Source organism: Vipera berus (genome assembly GCF_964194415.1).
Source record: "Vipera berus genome assembly, chromosome: 10".
Lineage (NCBI taxonomy): Eukaryota > Metazoa > Chordata > Lepidosauria > Squamata > Viperidae > Vipera > Vipera berus.
This window is the reverse complement of record NC_138213.1, coordinates 702,090-717,659: the sequence shown is the minus strand read 5'-3', so window position 1 is coordinate 717,659 and position 15,570 is coordinate 702,090. Positions and strand designations below refer to the sequence as shown.

Sequence of the window (15,570 nt, the reverse complement as noted above, 5' to 3'; positions counted from 1 at the left end):
CGGTGCCTAGACGGGCGCCCTGCTCTCCTTCGGGTTCTCTCCCCGGCTTCCGGCGCGGCGGGCGGCGATGTCGCGCCGGGCTCTGCGGCGGCTGCGGGGCGAGCGGCGCGGGCAGGGGCTGCTGGGCGAGGAGACGCCGCGAGGCGGGCTGGAGGCGCGAGGCGGCGGCGAGGATGAGGAGGTCGCTGAGGACCAGCTGCTGCCCGTGTCCGGCGGCGGGAGGCGGCGGCGGGGCCCGCGGAGGGAGCCCTTGGAGCGGGTGGCCAACCCCTTCGAACTGGTGAGGACCCGCCGCGGCCCGGCCGAAGACCCTCAGCAGCCGGGCGGCGTCCTCCGGCTGGCCCGGCCCCCGAGCCGCGTCGGTCCCCCGAGGCCGGGGGTGTGTGTGGATAGAGGGTCTGGGGCCTCCCGGTGCCTTTCAGCGGGTTGGGTGGCAGCTCCAGCCCTTTGCGGCTGGCTGCGGTCAGTTGGTAGCACTGGGGTGTCTCCCGAAAGTTTGCTCCCAGGGGGAGTTCTGCCTGGGTCAGTTCCCTGCTGGTGGGGGAAAAACTGCCCTCTTGTTTGCTCTCCTGATCCTGCTGCTGGCCACCCTTCTTAGGTGGTTCTCCTTTGTAACGTTAAGACAGAGAAAGAGAAACCAAATGAGGGTTACACCACAGGCTTGCTTGTGCACTGGGGACCTTTTAACCTATGCAGATAAACAGTGAAGGACTGGATGAGGACCTGATGTCTAAAGAGGAGGCTGATGACTCCCGACTGCTGGAAGGAGGCAACCCAGCAGCTGAAGAGGCCGAACCTGAAGGCCCCGAGAGCGACAAGAGGGAGGAGGGGGGAGAGGTGGAACAGCTGGACCAAATGGCAAGTATCCTGTAGAAAACGATGGTGCCTACTTTTGTTTAAAACTGATTTTATATCATCAATGAAAAACAAAGCAACTTGTAGAACAGGTTTTGAACATAACTATACAAAAAGCGCATACAAACAGCTCAGCTTCATGATAATAATAGTAACAGATTGCAATCAATAATTTGGCACATGTAACACCCCTGCTCCAGGGGCTGCATTGGTAGCCAGATGCCATTCAAGATGCTGTTTGTCACCATTAAAGTCCTTCATGGTTTGGTTATCTGAAGGATTGTCTACTGGTTGTTTATGTCCATCCAATCCAGTCTGGCAGGATGGGCAAACTCCTGGTCCCGTGGGCTAAGGAATGGTGGGGAGCAGAAGGCGTGCCTTTTCTTCCATAGTACCTTTCCGCTGGAACATCTCTCTCCTGAGTTCACGATGGCCCCAACCTTGCTGGCCTTTCAAAGGGTCTTGAGGGTCTTTCTGTGCCCCTGGGTGTGTGAAGGGCTCCATTTCCTGCTATTCTGGCACTGATAGTTTATAATATTGCTTGGCTGCTATTTGTATTTTTATCTGCTGGCACATATTTTGGGTATTTGTGACTACAGCCCCTAAACCACAGGCCTGCAACCCGCGGCTCCGGAGCCGCATGCGGCTCTTTCAGCCGTCTCTTGCGGCTCCCAGTCCTCTACCACGTGCAGTCCCCCCCCAAAAAAAGTGGGACTAAAAAAGTTCAACCAATCAATTCAAATATGCAGGGTAGGTGCATATCTCGCCTTGGCTCCACTCTTCACTCAAACCCTGTTCTGCGCATGCACGCATGTACGCACATGCGCACACATTTGTTGCGGCTCCCAGTTTTTCCTTTTGTGAGGCAACCGGTTCCGAGTGGCTCTTTCACTGTTTCAGGTTGCTGACCCCTGCCCTAAACAGAAACTTAGATATTTTCCTGGTTTAGATAACTTGTTTGAAATTTGTACTTTTGATGTCGTGCTTCACTATATGCATCTTTCAACCTTTTATTTTTATCTTTAAAAGTCTACTATAAACAACAAATCACGAAAAAAAAAGAAGAAAAGAAAGAATAAGAAGAATCCTTCAAGCGAGGCTCTGGTAAACTGAATTAGGTTTGGGGATTGAGCACTTGTACAGAAATGCTGAATGAATTAAACCAGTTGAGGCATGTAGAAAAAGTCATGGTTATTCCCTTTGCTGCCAGGAATTTGAGACTTCCTTTGGAATTAAATGATGCTACCCTTACAAAATCATAACTACAGCTCTACAGAATCTTGACTATTCAGTCACTAAAAAGAGCTTGCAGTTCAGGGAACAAAGAAAGACCAAGCTCAAGCAGAATCCAAGGGTTGAAAGGGGCCCTGGACCTATAGTAGTTGAACCCTATCTGGGGCAGATTCTCAGACAATCCTGGACAAATGGCTGTCCTATGTTCAGTGATGGGGCATCTATGATTCCATAAGGTGTTGATTGTATTAAAGGGAAGAGGACCATTATGAGGGTGCCTGCAAGAGAACATTAAGACTTGTCTTTACATGGATTTTCTCTGAGAAGGATGAAGCTCTTCTGCTCATTTTGTTGCTTTTCAACAGTTCCTTGGAGATGATGACCAAGTGGAAAATATTGAAAGCATCTTGCTGAGCATTGAGAACTCCAGTGGGCCCCCATGCCAGAGCCAGAGCAGGCTGGTCACAGATAATCGGCCTCTGCTGTACATTGAACACAGGTAAGAGACCAAATGTCCATCAGTGGTGGTGGGAGAACCCTCTTTTTTGCGCTATAGGTAAAATGATCAGTTTTAGGTTATACATCAGTGCTGAGGCTCTAGATGAGGAATCCTCAACACCCCGGTCCATGGACCAGTACCGGGCCGCAGCATACCAGCAACCTGGCCGCACAAACAAGGAAAGCCCCATCCACAGGATGCAGGCAGCACACAAAACCACACCCCCTCCGGTCCTCAGAAAAACCTCTCTCCGCATAACTGGTCCCTGGTGTCCAAAAGGTTGGGGACCTCTGCTCTAGACAGCTTAAATTAAGGGAAAGTTCAAGAGGAACAACTTATATGTGGTATTTTTTATATTTGCTTTCAATCCTATGAGATGCCCCTGGCATGTAGGAATTTCTTAAAAGTGCCCCTCTGAAAAAACATTTAAAGGAAGCTGAATTGACCCTGAGTGGTGAGAAGGAAAAGAATCGGTCGGGGACCTGTGGCTTTGTAAACCAGATTCCTTCTATTCACTGGCCGTATCTCTGAGACAGTATGGCTGGCATGCTGACCTAGTAGGAAGGATCAATGCTGCTGTGATACAGAGGGCTTTGTCTAAAGTATTCCAACATCGTGCTGTAATTTCTGCTGCGTCTGCATTTTTCCTTTGTCTCGCCTTCGCGACGTAGGGGGCCAAAGGCGTAGAAGCTCTGGTTCTGCTTTTGCTCATGGCCATTCAGCACAGTGCATAGCTTGGCTGAGGGGCCAGTAGACAATTATTGCTTGCATGCAAATAAAAGCATATTGTATCTTCATTTTGATGGCTTTAAGCGAGCAAGGCTTTGGACACAACAACATGTTCTCTGCATCAAATAAGATGTGGGCATTAAATGACAGGAAAGATTTGTGTTCCCAACTTTCTAGGAGCCTAAATCCAGAGACGGAGCTGAAGAGATACTTCGGGGCCCGGGCAGTTCTGGGAGATCAGAGGTGAGGTCCAGTGTTGTGTCTCTAGATTGTGTGGGAAAGCAAAACATCTGGCCACAGCAGTCACGATCCGGGGAAACATTGTGGGGAGAATGCCATTTTCTTGACTGAGCTGTGCCTGGGGCCAGGGCTGTCTCGCCCTGCCTGGGAGTCTTTGTGTGTGGAAGGAAGGGAAATGACCGATCCGTAAGCCTCCTCCAGGGAAGGATCAGTTTGGGATCTCTCTGGGGTGCTCTGGGACCATGGTAGTTCTGGATGGAGAGTTTTTATAGCGTTCAGATGTGGCAGAAGGGACTTTGACCCATTCTTGGGATGCTCTTTACCATCACAGGCGGACTGCTTGTCTCGAGGAAGGTCCAGCAAGTGGCCCTGCGCAGGATGCAGGCGCCAAGCTGTGGTTTCACTGGTGTCTTGCTGGGGAGGAATCATTTGGCCTTGGTTCCTTTGATGAACTCGGGCAAGGACTTGAATCTGCCTTTCTCACAGTCATTGCATGCATGTGAGGACAAGCACATGCCTCGACCTTAGATGTGGTTATTCCCTCTTCTCTTGCATCTATTTAATCTTTGCGCTCAGTCGAGCGGTGGTGCTCTAGCAATGCTAACTTCAGTACTTCCTGGCTGGAGAATAGAGACAGTTGCATTTTCCCAGTAAGGAAGCCCATGTTCTCTCCTTCCCAAAACAAGGCCATGCTTATTTTAAGGACTGATAATTGCCTGGGGGTGGGTGGTGGGGTGGGTGGGTGTCAGGATGCATCAATAGGACTTTGAAAACAACTGCATCACCCATGTGGGCTTTGTTGCAGCTGCTTAGCAACTAGAATATAGATAAAGGCTTTGATGTATGAATTCCCATCTTAAAGTGCGCTCCTTCTTTCCAGGCCAAGGCAGAGGCAGCGCCAGTATGTACGCAGCACATGGTTGGCAGCACCCAAGGACACCTGGCCACGTCACAGCAAAACAGGTGAGAGGCCTTCCCAAAGGCTCCTGCACCAAAGGCGCCTCGGCTGACTTTTGGACTGGGAAAAGGCTGCTGTCTGTTCTGATGGCATGTTGGGTACTGAGTAGCAGAGCTGAACAGCAGGCAAATATATCATGGGTGCATTACAAGCCAGCAACTTCTCTTCTGATGCCAGTGAAAGGAGAGGCTTTGTAGGGCACCAGTTGTTGTCTCACAATTGTAGGAATACTTCCTTCCTTGAGTGCCCGCATTCTGGGCTGTTCATACTGTTGTTCTCCAGCTTTGCGTAGGAGAATTCCAGATTTGTTTACACTGAAACAATAGATGGAAATGTTCACATAACCGTCTAGATTCTTCTAGCTTGGAGGTGTATATTTCTTGCACGATGAGATCTCACAGGCTTGGGAATATGGATGGGGGCTGCAAGTGAAGTTCAGACCTGGACTCGTGCATTCAGAGTGAGGGTAATTCTGGCGATCGAACTGGAAAGGGGGTGAAAAAACCCAGGCTTAGCATTCCTGTTTCTAGAGTTTAGTTTCTCTCCAAATAGATAGGCCAATGTTTCTCAACCACGCCAACTTTAAGATACATAATATGTATTCTTCACTTTGGCTGGAGAATTCTGGGAGCTGAAGTTCACGTATTCTAAAGTAGCAAAAGTTGAGAAACAGTGAGATACTCACTTTCTAGATTCTAGACTACCATTCCATTGTGGCTGACCACCCTCTTTCTTCCATCCCCCCCGCCTCCCTCCCTCAACAAATCTCTCCAGGTATATCCATGGTTCTGTTGGAAACAAGGCGTGGAGAACAACACTTTGCCTTTGAGCACAACCGGGAGTACCAGTTGGTGCAGTTCAAATTCTTGGATGCTGTGGAATCAATGGATCCAAACAATCTTGTGGTAGGTTCTTCATTCGGCATGCCCAAAGTCATGGCTTCAAATCTACCAGCTCTGAAACTACAGCAATTTATTCCATCCCGATTTTGACTTCTGGACTTGCTCAGGATTTGGTATTGTCCAGCCGTGCACAGCAGGTGCCCTCCAAAGGGTGTGTTACAATTCCCAGTGGGCTGTAGGAATCGATTGGCCCTCTCCGGATGCAGCTGTGTCCAGCCCACTCTGCATGGAGACCACTGGCAGAGGCCTGATTTGTGTGCCAAAGCACCTCAGCCACACAAAATTCACTTGACGATTCTAATTTCGAGTAGAGGCAAAAGCTGAGATGTTCTGAGAGAACGTTATGTCATCATAAAAAGAGATGCAGCTTTCTGATTCAATCTTCCTCTCAAGACGTGCACGTGTGTATGATTTGGACCAGCATAAAAGGAGCTTGAGACGTGGTTCTACCTGCTATGGTAGTTTTTTTTATTGTGGGGGCTTTGGATTCCCAGTGCCATCTCAGGCTCCGGGGCCCTGTCTGCATCCCAGCGATGTGCGCATGCTGACCTCTCTGTGAAGAGATGAGGCATCTGCTCGCGCTGAGAGCAGAACACTCAAAGCTGTGGGGGAAAGGAATCTGCAGTCGGCTCTTCTAGGGCAGAGAAGGGGCTCCCGTGATCCTCATGCATTTTCAGTCCCCCCCCTCCCCTCCCAGCAAGCCAGTCCCTGACTGAGGACTCCTCCTGCCCCGGCTTCCCAAGCGCTGAAGACGAAGACTGCAGATGGGGCTGAAGGGGAGATCTAAGCCAACATTTGTGCTATATTTAAACATTGACCAACTTTGCGGAACGGAGTGTCTCGTTTCTCCAGGGCTTCAGAGAACAGACTCTGCTTTGAGACTTTTATGGAGCCGGTCCAACTGTGTTAACTGGCAAACAGCTTGATAGTAAATACAAAGCGTGGAAAGGCCAAACTTGTTCTTAGCCTAATATTAGAATAATCAAGACATTGAGTTTGGAGAGCTCCCCCTTTCCTCCCCCCCCCAGCCAGGATAAATGTGGCTCTTTGAAATTGGAGTGTTTGAGAGATAAAAACCCTTTTGTCCAGGAATGACTCCCGGCTCTGCCTTCTCTGATCCCCCCCACACACACACTTGCTCCTCAAGGAGGAATTCATTGCAGTTGAGGAACGTTTGGATTCTCAGACAAACAGGAATGTACGTACGTTCCTGGAAAACAGGAAGGATTGTGGGTTTTCTTATACAACAGCTTGTTTTTAGTGTACTCGTTGAGGCAATGAGGTGGCTTTTCCTGGATCAATAAATGGTAATGCACAGAAAGCAGTACAGGGCGTTTTGCATAACTGATGGTAGCAATGAAAAACAACATAATTTCAATGGCAAGTAGGCACGAGGTGCCACTGAAAATTAATCCCATGTCTGAAAGATGAATATTTCACTTCTGAAAAATGGTTCGTACTTAATTAAGTTTACTGAAAGTGGACTTAGTAAATCTGAACCCGGAGGGTGGATGGAGCAGAGGTTGCAGTAAGAGGAGGGATGTGAAGAGGAAGAAGTGGAGGATAGCTCTGAAGCCCAAGTGAAGGCCCAGGGTTTCCGGTGGCTAGATAGGGGCCAGGAATGCAGGCAAGCATTCTGTTTGACCACGAAGCCAACTCTTCTGCCTGTTGAATTTGGAAGTCCTCAAGTATTCCCAAACGCTGATTTGGGATCAGTGAGTTGTGTGAGGGGCAGCCCCTTGGTTAGCTTTGCCCTTCTCCAGAGAGTCCTTAAGTGTCGCTCTTTGTTGTTCTCAGCTGCTGCTCCAGATGAATCCTTACCATGTGGACTCACTTCTGCAGCTCAGTGATGTGTGCCGGATGCAGGAAGACCAGGAGATGGCCAGAGACCTGATTGGTAAGAATCGGGCAAGTGTAGCCCGTAAAAAGAGGAGAGTTTGGGGTACGGAGTTTGAAAAAATAGCTCCATCACTTTGAAAGCTCTGGGCCAGCAAAGCAGCTGGTGGCTGCCAGTGTGTCGGCCACAATGCCTCTTTTGCAGAGAGAGCCCTCTACACCCTGGAGTGCGCCTTCCACCCTGTCTTCAGCCTCACCAGCGGCACCTGCAGGCTGGACTACCGCCACCCGGAGAACAGGTGGGTGCCCCCCTGGAGGCTTGGAGGAGGCGGCTGCTTCTTGGCCGGTGATCGCCAGGTGCTGCTTGGCCAGGCTCCACGTCCCCATTCCTCTCCCCGGAATCACGTCCTTCCCCTTCCGGTGTCCCTCACAGAGCCTTCTACCTGGCCCTCTTCAAGCACTTGCTTTCCCTGGAGAGAAGAGGCTGTCCCCGGACTGCCCTGGAGGTCTGCAAGCTCGTCTTGAGGTGAGGGCTGCTCTTTCAGTTCCACTTTGGGACAGGAATGTTTGGCTCCCAAAGCGGGTCATCAAGAGGAGCCCCGAAGCTCTTCTAGCGGCCTTCTCGGTGGGCCAGCTGCTCCTCCCTCCGCCAAAGGCCAGTGAGCGTTCCTTTGGACAGGGTCCTGAAAGAGTCGCATTCCTCTTATCTACCCTCCCCTCGCCCCCCCCAAGTCTCGATCCGGAGAACGATCCGCTAGGCATGCTGCTGATGGTGGATTTGCTGTCGCTCCGAGCAAGGGAATACGCCTTCCTGATACGCATGTTCCGGGAATGGGAGGTAAGGGCCTCGTGGGGGCAGAAGAGCCCAAGGCAGCTGGAGCCCCCCCCCCCCCCCGCAGAAACACGGGGCCGGTCCTCAAAGGATTGGTGCAGCCTGCACAGTTCAGTGCCCTCCCTCCCCTGTTGGGGAGAGACCCCCTTTCTGGGCCAGAGGGATTTCTACCGTCTCTCTAGTGCCCCGATATGTTTTCTTCTTCTAGCCCGGTAGCTGCTTCCTGTTAATTATCTCTCAATTCGAGAGCTTTAAAACAATTAACAGCCCCAGAGCAGTATCAGTGCTGACTGCTCCTGTTTTTAACTCCAGTAGGTTGCTTTAAGGCCAGCCTGCCCTATTTTGAAATCTTCCTGGGCCTTTGGCTGGGGGATGAAGCTGAAGCACGTAGATCTCCCTTGCCAAAGGCTCTGCCTGGACTTCTGAAAGGCACCAGGGTGTGAGCTGCCCCCTCCTCCCCCAGCAGCAGTGGCCGCTCTGCAGAGTCTCTGGCAGACGGAACTGGCCAGAGCTGTGGCTGTCCTCTTGCTGCCCCCTGAAGGACAGATGCTCAGAGCCTTCCCCAATGTTGGGGGGAGGGCTTTCTGAAGACCCAAGCCCTGCTTCCAGCCCTGCCTTCCCCACCTCTCTTCTAGAACTCTGGAGTTGCCTCTTCAAACTTGTCACATCAGTGCCTCCTCTTCCTCACCTCCCCCCCTCCCCCACTTCAGGGTCATCGGAATCTGAGCCAGCTCCCCAATTTTGCCTTCTCCGTCCCTCTGGCTTATTTCTTCCTGAGCCAGCAGGAAGATCTGCCTGAAACGGAGCAACGCAGAGCCCGTGAGCAAGCGGACGGCCTCCTTCAGCAGGCCCTGATTATGTTCCCCAGTGGTAAGTGAGCCCCGCCTGGCTCCCGTACAGATGCCGGGCTGGAGCGGCAGAGAGGAAGAGGGGCCCCTGGGGTGGGAGTGAGTTGCAATTAAGGAAAGCACCAAATGTCACATCTCCGACATGAGTAAAGATGAATCTGTCTTCTCACACACACACACACACACACACACACACACACACACCCCTCCCAAACTGAACAAAGGGACTGAAGGCCTTTTCTGTGCCTCATTAGCCCCCCTCCCCCCCAGCATTGATAAGGAGGCCTGAGCTGTTTTGCCCTCCAGGGAAGGCCCTGACTCTCTCCTCCCCCCCCACTTCCAGCCCTGATGCCCCTTCTGGACCGATGCAGTGTGCAACCTGACCCCATGGTCACCTCCCATGCCTTCTTTGGACTGGAAGCCCAGCTGAGGTAAGGGGGGGACACTTTGCTGGATCCCGGTTGTGCCTCTTGGGGGACATGGAGAGCCACTATGGACAGGAGCTCCCAAGTGGGGATGGCAAAAAAGCCATTTAAGCCAGAAATTGATGAGGAGGAGGATAAATGAAATCTTGCCAGTGGGAGAGGCAGAAAGCAAATGCTACTTCTAATAACTTCAGGCAACTTTCCTTGGCAGTTGCTGGGGACGAGGCTGATGGCCTGTCATTACAAGGAGTCTGTGGAACTCCTCTTCCCCTCGGCCTCCTTGCACCTTCTGCAAGGGGAATGGTGTGAAAGGGACAGAGGAAAGGTTTCAAAACCAGCTGCACCAAACCAGTGGTGGAACCAGCATCTCATCCCCCAGAACCGGTTTTCTTAAAAGCCATCTCTTTCCCCCCCCCCCTCCCCAGTGTGCCATCAGCACTGAGCCAGCTGCTCTCCCTCTACCTGGGGCGGAGCCATGCCCTCTGGAAGGACCTGGCCATCATGGCCTGGCTGGAGACCAACGTCCACACGGTGCTGCGGCTGGTGGATGCCAAGGAGCCCTTTCTGGAGGAGGCAGAACAAAAGTGAGTTGGGCAATTGCTGGTGCCTTTTCCCTGCTGAGCGACTGACCTCCTTGCTCTTGCTCAGGACGTTCAGCCCTGCCCATTCTCCCACCATAAGCTCAGCGTGTGACTTGTGGCTGCTGCAGAAAAGGGTGGAGGACTCGGGTGCTTTTGCTTTCATGCACCCAGGAGAGGAAGCTCTGGGCGAGAGGAGACTGTTGGCATCCCCTCCCCCCGTCTCTGTCTGTCTCTAGGCGAAAGGCAAGATACCAAAATGCACCCAGGAATGTCTACCGCCACGTGATCCTCTCGGAGATCAGGGAAGCCACAGCTGCATTACCTCCGGTGAGGATCTGATGCTTCTGCCTGGGCCCTCATCCTGACCCTCCTGCGGGCTCTTGTTCTTCACATACAGCAACTTCTCTTGCCCTCCGTCCCTGGTGTAGCTCTGGCACTGGTGTCTGAAGTGTATTTTGTAAATAAGGCAGCCAACACACACAATACTTGTTCCTCTTTTCCACACAACAGTCCCTGCGAAAGAGAGGAACTGGCCCAGAGCCACCCAGCAGGCTTTTGCGCCTAGTGCAGAACTACAACTCACCGTCTCCTGGTTTCTAGCCTGATGCTTTCATCACTAGGCCAAACTGGTTCTCATGTTCTCTCCTGTCCGCCGGCTTCCCACGGAGCCATCCTCGGTTCACTGTTTCTTCCCTGGAAATGTTTCCATTCAAGCTGGCCATCCTCCGTCCTCGTGTCTGGCTTGGCTGGCCCCTTTTGGTCTTCCTTTGTGCTTTTCTTTCGGAGCGCACGCCCACCTTTCTCGGGGGTTGTAAAGATGCCTTATCCAACGGCGCAATAGATGAAGGCTGGACGATAGTGGCCCCTGACCTCTTGTTTTCCTCTCTCAAGGAAGTGACTTCCCAGCCCATCATGGGATTCGATCCTCTGCCACCCCTGGACTCGATTGTTTCATACACGAGACCCGAAAGGTATTTCCTGGCTCTCGGCTCTCTTGCGCGTGTGGCAGTTCCCAGGCGCTGCTTGGCTGACCAGTCTTGAGCATAAGCTGAGAGGCTGCCCGAGGCCCCCCAAGCAAGACCCTCCAAGCCTTTCAGCCACACCTCCCTCTGTCTTTCCAGGGCGACTCATCCAGCCAACGAAAGCACTTTATCCCTTTTTTTTCGCTCACTGCTGCCAAACTTCAACTTGCAGGTAAGATGCCCTTTTGAGCTTGACCAGGGCAATAGCAGGTGTGTCCAGAGCACGCCTGGGGGTGCGCAGGGCTGGTGCCCCTCCGTGGGCCAGGTTGTGGGATGAAGGGCAGCAGAGGGGAAGATCCTGCCAGCGGAAGCCTTGGGATAGATCTAGAGGAGCTGCGGTGGACCAGCCCCATATTTGGGCCAGAGGCTCGGTGAGCCTGGCTGCCTGGTGGTTTCTGGGGCTTGTATGAGTTGCGAGTGCCCAGATTGTCTGCTGTGGTTTTGCATTTTCCCCTGGTGGGATGGGTGGCCATGGAAGTCGTCTAGGTAAACCAAATCAAGCCACTGGGGACAGGGAAAGAGGCTTCCGGAGGACTGACCTGCCTGGGTGCCTCTCTGCCCTGCCCTGCATCCCAGGGGGAAGTTCGCGCCGGAGGAGAAGCCGAGCCGGGTGCCGGGCAGAACCTCAACCAGGGAGTGAACCGGCTGATGGCAGCAATGCGGGATATGCTGGCCAACATCCAGTTCCAGGAACCCCCCCGAGATGACAACCCAGAAGGCGATGGGGGAGACTGGGACTGAACTCTGGCTCCCCTCCCCCACTCACAATAAACAGGTAGAAGAATCTGGAATGGCCTCTGTGCTTCCCCTCTGCACGCCCGTCCGCTTTCCCCTCTCCCCTCCGGAAGGGAAGCTGAGCAGCCTGGCCCCCACCCCGCCCACTCAGTCGCTGGCTCTCTGGAGGAGAACCCTGCCAGTGCTTCCGTCCCGCCCTTCTTTCCCAACAAGCCGTTACTGTGGAGGGAACCAGGCTTTCTCTTAGGGAGAAGTTCGGGGGCAGCCTGGCTGGCCCCCACCTTGCCAATGCCAGCCTGTTTTGGTTGGGAGTTCCTGCCCTTCGGTTCTCTGGCTGGGCCTCCTGGCATGATTTGCAGGTTGGCAAGGGTGGCTGGGGGAAAATTGACTGGGACGGTCAGAACGTTCTCCAAAGCTAAACAATCGTCTTGCCAAGAAATTCTCCCAGGGAGAATTGGTGCGGGAGGGGATGATGGGCCCGGGTTGCAAAGGCAGCCACAGTAGGAGGCAGGTTCCGGTCCTCTTGGTGCTGTGAATGATCCAAACCCAGAGTAGCCTTCTCTCCAGAGGCTGCCCCCTCTTTGGGGCCATGAGCCAAGGGGCACAACAGCTGCCCCCTTTCAGGTCCTCTTGGAGGCCTCATGGATGGCGCCGAGGCAAGAAAGAGCTACCGAGCTGCCTCCGTCACGAGACACCCCCCCGCCTGCCCACCCAACCTTTCATCCCTTTTAGGCTGCAGTGGTTCCATCCTACCACCTTTTAATTAAAAAAGTTAGGAAAATGTTTTCTAAAAATACTCTCGATACAACTATGGTTGAACCTTTCAGTCTGGATATTTTGCAGAGACCATTTGCGAGAGGGAGGAATGGGGCTTGGCTACTCAGCATGCTGTTGTTTTGCACTGGGGGGGGGATGTCTGTGGAAGAGCCCCTCCCCTTGTTTTGAACGCTTGATATCTGTACAGCCTCCAATATGGCCCCACAATACGTAAGCAGATGCTTTCCCATCCTTCACATAGACACATACATCACACGCCTATCTGCAGTTGTTTATAAACAGGGTAACCCAGACAGACTTCAAAGTGGGGAAGAAGGCTGCCAGGAAAAGAAGGCGGCGACTGTTCCTGAGCTGGGCATTGCCCGTTTCCAGTGCCTGCAACCCCTGGGCCAGGCCAGCCCACGAACCACGAGGCCCTGCTTAACTTGCCTGCCCTTCTGACAGCCCAGTTAGGCCTGCTCCGCCCCAGAGGACGAGGCGACCTCTGGCTGTGCTTGGAAGCCTAATTGCAACTTCAACCGTAAAGTGATGGAGAAACAGGTTTTTCCTTCTCAGTTGCTCCAGGGAGGATTGTCTTTGGCCCAAACACAGCAACTCTAAAGCTCATTTGGTGCTCCCCTTTCAAAGACCAACTGCCCACGGCCGGCTTCAGGCCAGAGGCAACTGCCTGGAGCACCTGAAGAAGTTTCACCCACTGCTCCTTCCCTCCCAACCTGCACAGCCTTCACACGTGCTAAACGCAAGGAAGGTCACGGGCATTCCTTGCTTCGTCAACCAATCTCTCCCCAGCTTTCCCTATTTTAGAGTCCATCCTCTACAGAATCCTTGTTCAGTGATGCGGTTTTCACGATTGTGCAGATTACAGAAGATGCTGTGATACTTGGAAAAATAACCAGACTGTGCATTTCTTGGTCTCAATAAAGAGGGTGGTCTTCTGTTGCTCTGACTCCCCTCCCCTCCTGCCAGTGGGCTAGGCTGTTTGTCCTTGCATGGTTGTCCCCACCAGAGGCATTGCTTTGGATAGATCGGGATCCTAGGAATCCACGTCAGCTAGCGTGGCCTAGAGATTGTGGTGCACATATACAGGGACTATTATAATTATGCCTTCTTAAATGAACAGTGCAAAGAAATAGAAGAAAACAATAGAATAGGGAGGACCAGAGATCTTTTCAAGAAAATTGGAGAGATGAAGGGAACATTCCATGCAAAAATGGGCATGATAAAGGACCAAAATGGCAGGGACCTAACAGAGGCAGAAGAGATTAAGAAGAGGTGGCAAAATTACACAGAAGAACTATACAAGAATGAGCTTAACATCCCAGATAATCACAATGAGGTGGTCACTGACCTCGAGCCAGACATCCTAGAATGTGAAGTGAAGTGGGCCTTAGAAAAGCTGAGCAACAACAAAGCTAGTGGAGGTGACAGTATTCCAGCTGAGCTATTCAAAATCTTAAAAGACAGTGCAGTAAAAGTGCTACACTCAATTTGCCAGCAAATTTGGAAAACTCAACAGTGGCCATAGGATTGGAAAAGATCAGTTTACATTCCAATTCCAAAGAAAGGCAGTGCCAAAGAATGTTCAAACTATCGCACCATTGCACTCATTTCTCATGCTAGTAAAGTCATGCTTAAAATCCTACAAGCTAGACTTCAGCAGTATGTGGATCGAGAACTACCAGAAGTACAGGCAGGATTTCGAAGAGGCAGAGGAACTAGAGATCAAATTGCTAACATACGCTGGATCATGGAGAAAGCTAGGGAGTTCCAGAAAAACATCTACTTCTGCTTCATTGACTATGATAAAGCCTTTGATTGTGTGGATCATAACAAACTGTGGCAAGTTCTTAAAGAGATGGGAGTACCAGACCATCTTATTTGTCTCTTGAGAAACCTATATGCGGGTCAAGAAGCAACAGTGAGAACTGGACACGGAACCACTGATTGGTTCAAAATTGGGAAAGGAGTCCGGCAAGGCTGTATACTGTCACCCTGCCTATTTAACTTATATGCAGAGCACATCATGAGAAAGGCAGGGCTAGATGAATCAAAAGTTGGAATTAAGATTGCCGGAAGAAATATCAACAACCTAAGATACGCAGATGATACCACTCTAATGGCAGAAAGTGAAGAAGAACTAAAGAGCCTCTTGTTGCGGGTGAAGAAGGAGAGTGCAAAACTTGGGTTGAAACTTAACATTAAGAAAACCAAGATCATGGCATCTGGCCCTCTCAATTCCTGGCAAATAGATGGGGAAGAAATGGAGGTAGTGACAGATTTTGTTTTCCTGGGCTCCAAGATCACTGCAGATGGGGACTATAGCCAAGAAATTAAAAGACGCTTGCTCCTTGGGAGGAAAGCCATGGCAAATCTAGCCAGCACACTAAAAAGCAGAGACATCACCCTGTCAACAAAAGTGCGTATAGTCAAGGCTATGGTCTTCCCAGTTGCAATGCATGGCAGTGAAAGCTGGACCATAAGAAAGGCTGAGCGCCAAAGAATTGAAGCCTTTGAACTATGGTGCTGGAGAAGACTCCTGCGAGTCCCTTGGACTGCAAGGCGATCAAACCGGTCAGTCCTAGAGGAGATCAATCCTGACTGCTCTTTAGAAGGCCAGATCCTGAAGCTAAAACTCAAATACTTTGGCCACCTAATGAGAAGGAAGGACTCACTGGAGAAGAGCCTAATGCTGGGAAAGATCGAGGGCAATAGAAGAAGGGGACGACAGAGAATGAGGTGGCTGGATGGAGTCACTGAAGCAGTAGGCGTGAGCTTAAATGGACTCCAGAAGATGGTAGAAGACAGGAAGGCCTGGAGGAATGTTGTCCATAGGGTCGCGATGAGTCGGACACGACTTCGCAGCTAACAACAACAACAACAACATAATTATAATATATTTATAATTATAACATTATATTATAATCTTTTTAATTGTTTTTAACTTTTGTATTTCTTGTTTTAATTCCCTGTAAACCGCCCTGAGTCCTTCGGGAAAGGGTGGTATACAAATCCAATTAAATAAATAAATAAGTAAATACATGTGGACAGAAAAACTATCCCGATATGTCCCCACAGATGCAATCTCGGAAGAACATTAA

The 15,570-nt window shown here is 51.4% G+C and overlaps 1 protein-coding gene across 2 annotated transcripts; it reads left to right on the top strand.

The window, feature by feature from the left end:
• Positions 1 to 11,735, top strand: TCF25 (TCF25 ribosome quality control complex subunit). 2 transcript variants are annotated; one of them, XM_081335792.1, is made up of 18 exons: positions 4 to 280; positions 697 to 858; positions 1,885 to 1,959; positions 2,454 to 2,587; positions 3,494 to 3,559; positions 4,437 to 4,519; positions 5,289 to 5,419; positions 7,214 to 7,313; positions 7,458 to 7,551; positions 7,686 to 7,778; positions 7,985 to 8,090; positions 8,795 to 8,954; positions 9,276 to 9,363; positions 9,783 to 9,941; positions 10,175 to 10,265; positions 10,830 to 10,909; positions 11,060 to 11,132; positions 11,537 to 11,735. In XM_081335792.1, the coding sequence occupies exons 1-18, from the start codon at positions 68 to 70 to the stop codon at positions 11,699 to 11,701; spliced, it is 2,073 nt and encodes a 690-aa protein (XP_081191918.1). In that variant the 5' UTR covers positions 4 to 67; the 3' UTR covers positions 11,702 to 11,735. The 2 variants fall into 2 exon arrangements, 1 of the variants encoding a protein (XP_081191918.1); XR_014027476.1 differs by lacking the exon at positions 11,537 to 11,735 and having other exon boundaries at positions 1 to 280; positions 10,834 to 10,909; positions 11,060 to 11,119.
• The last annotated feature ends 3,835 nt before the right edge of the window (positions 11,736 to 15,570 follow it).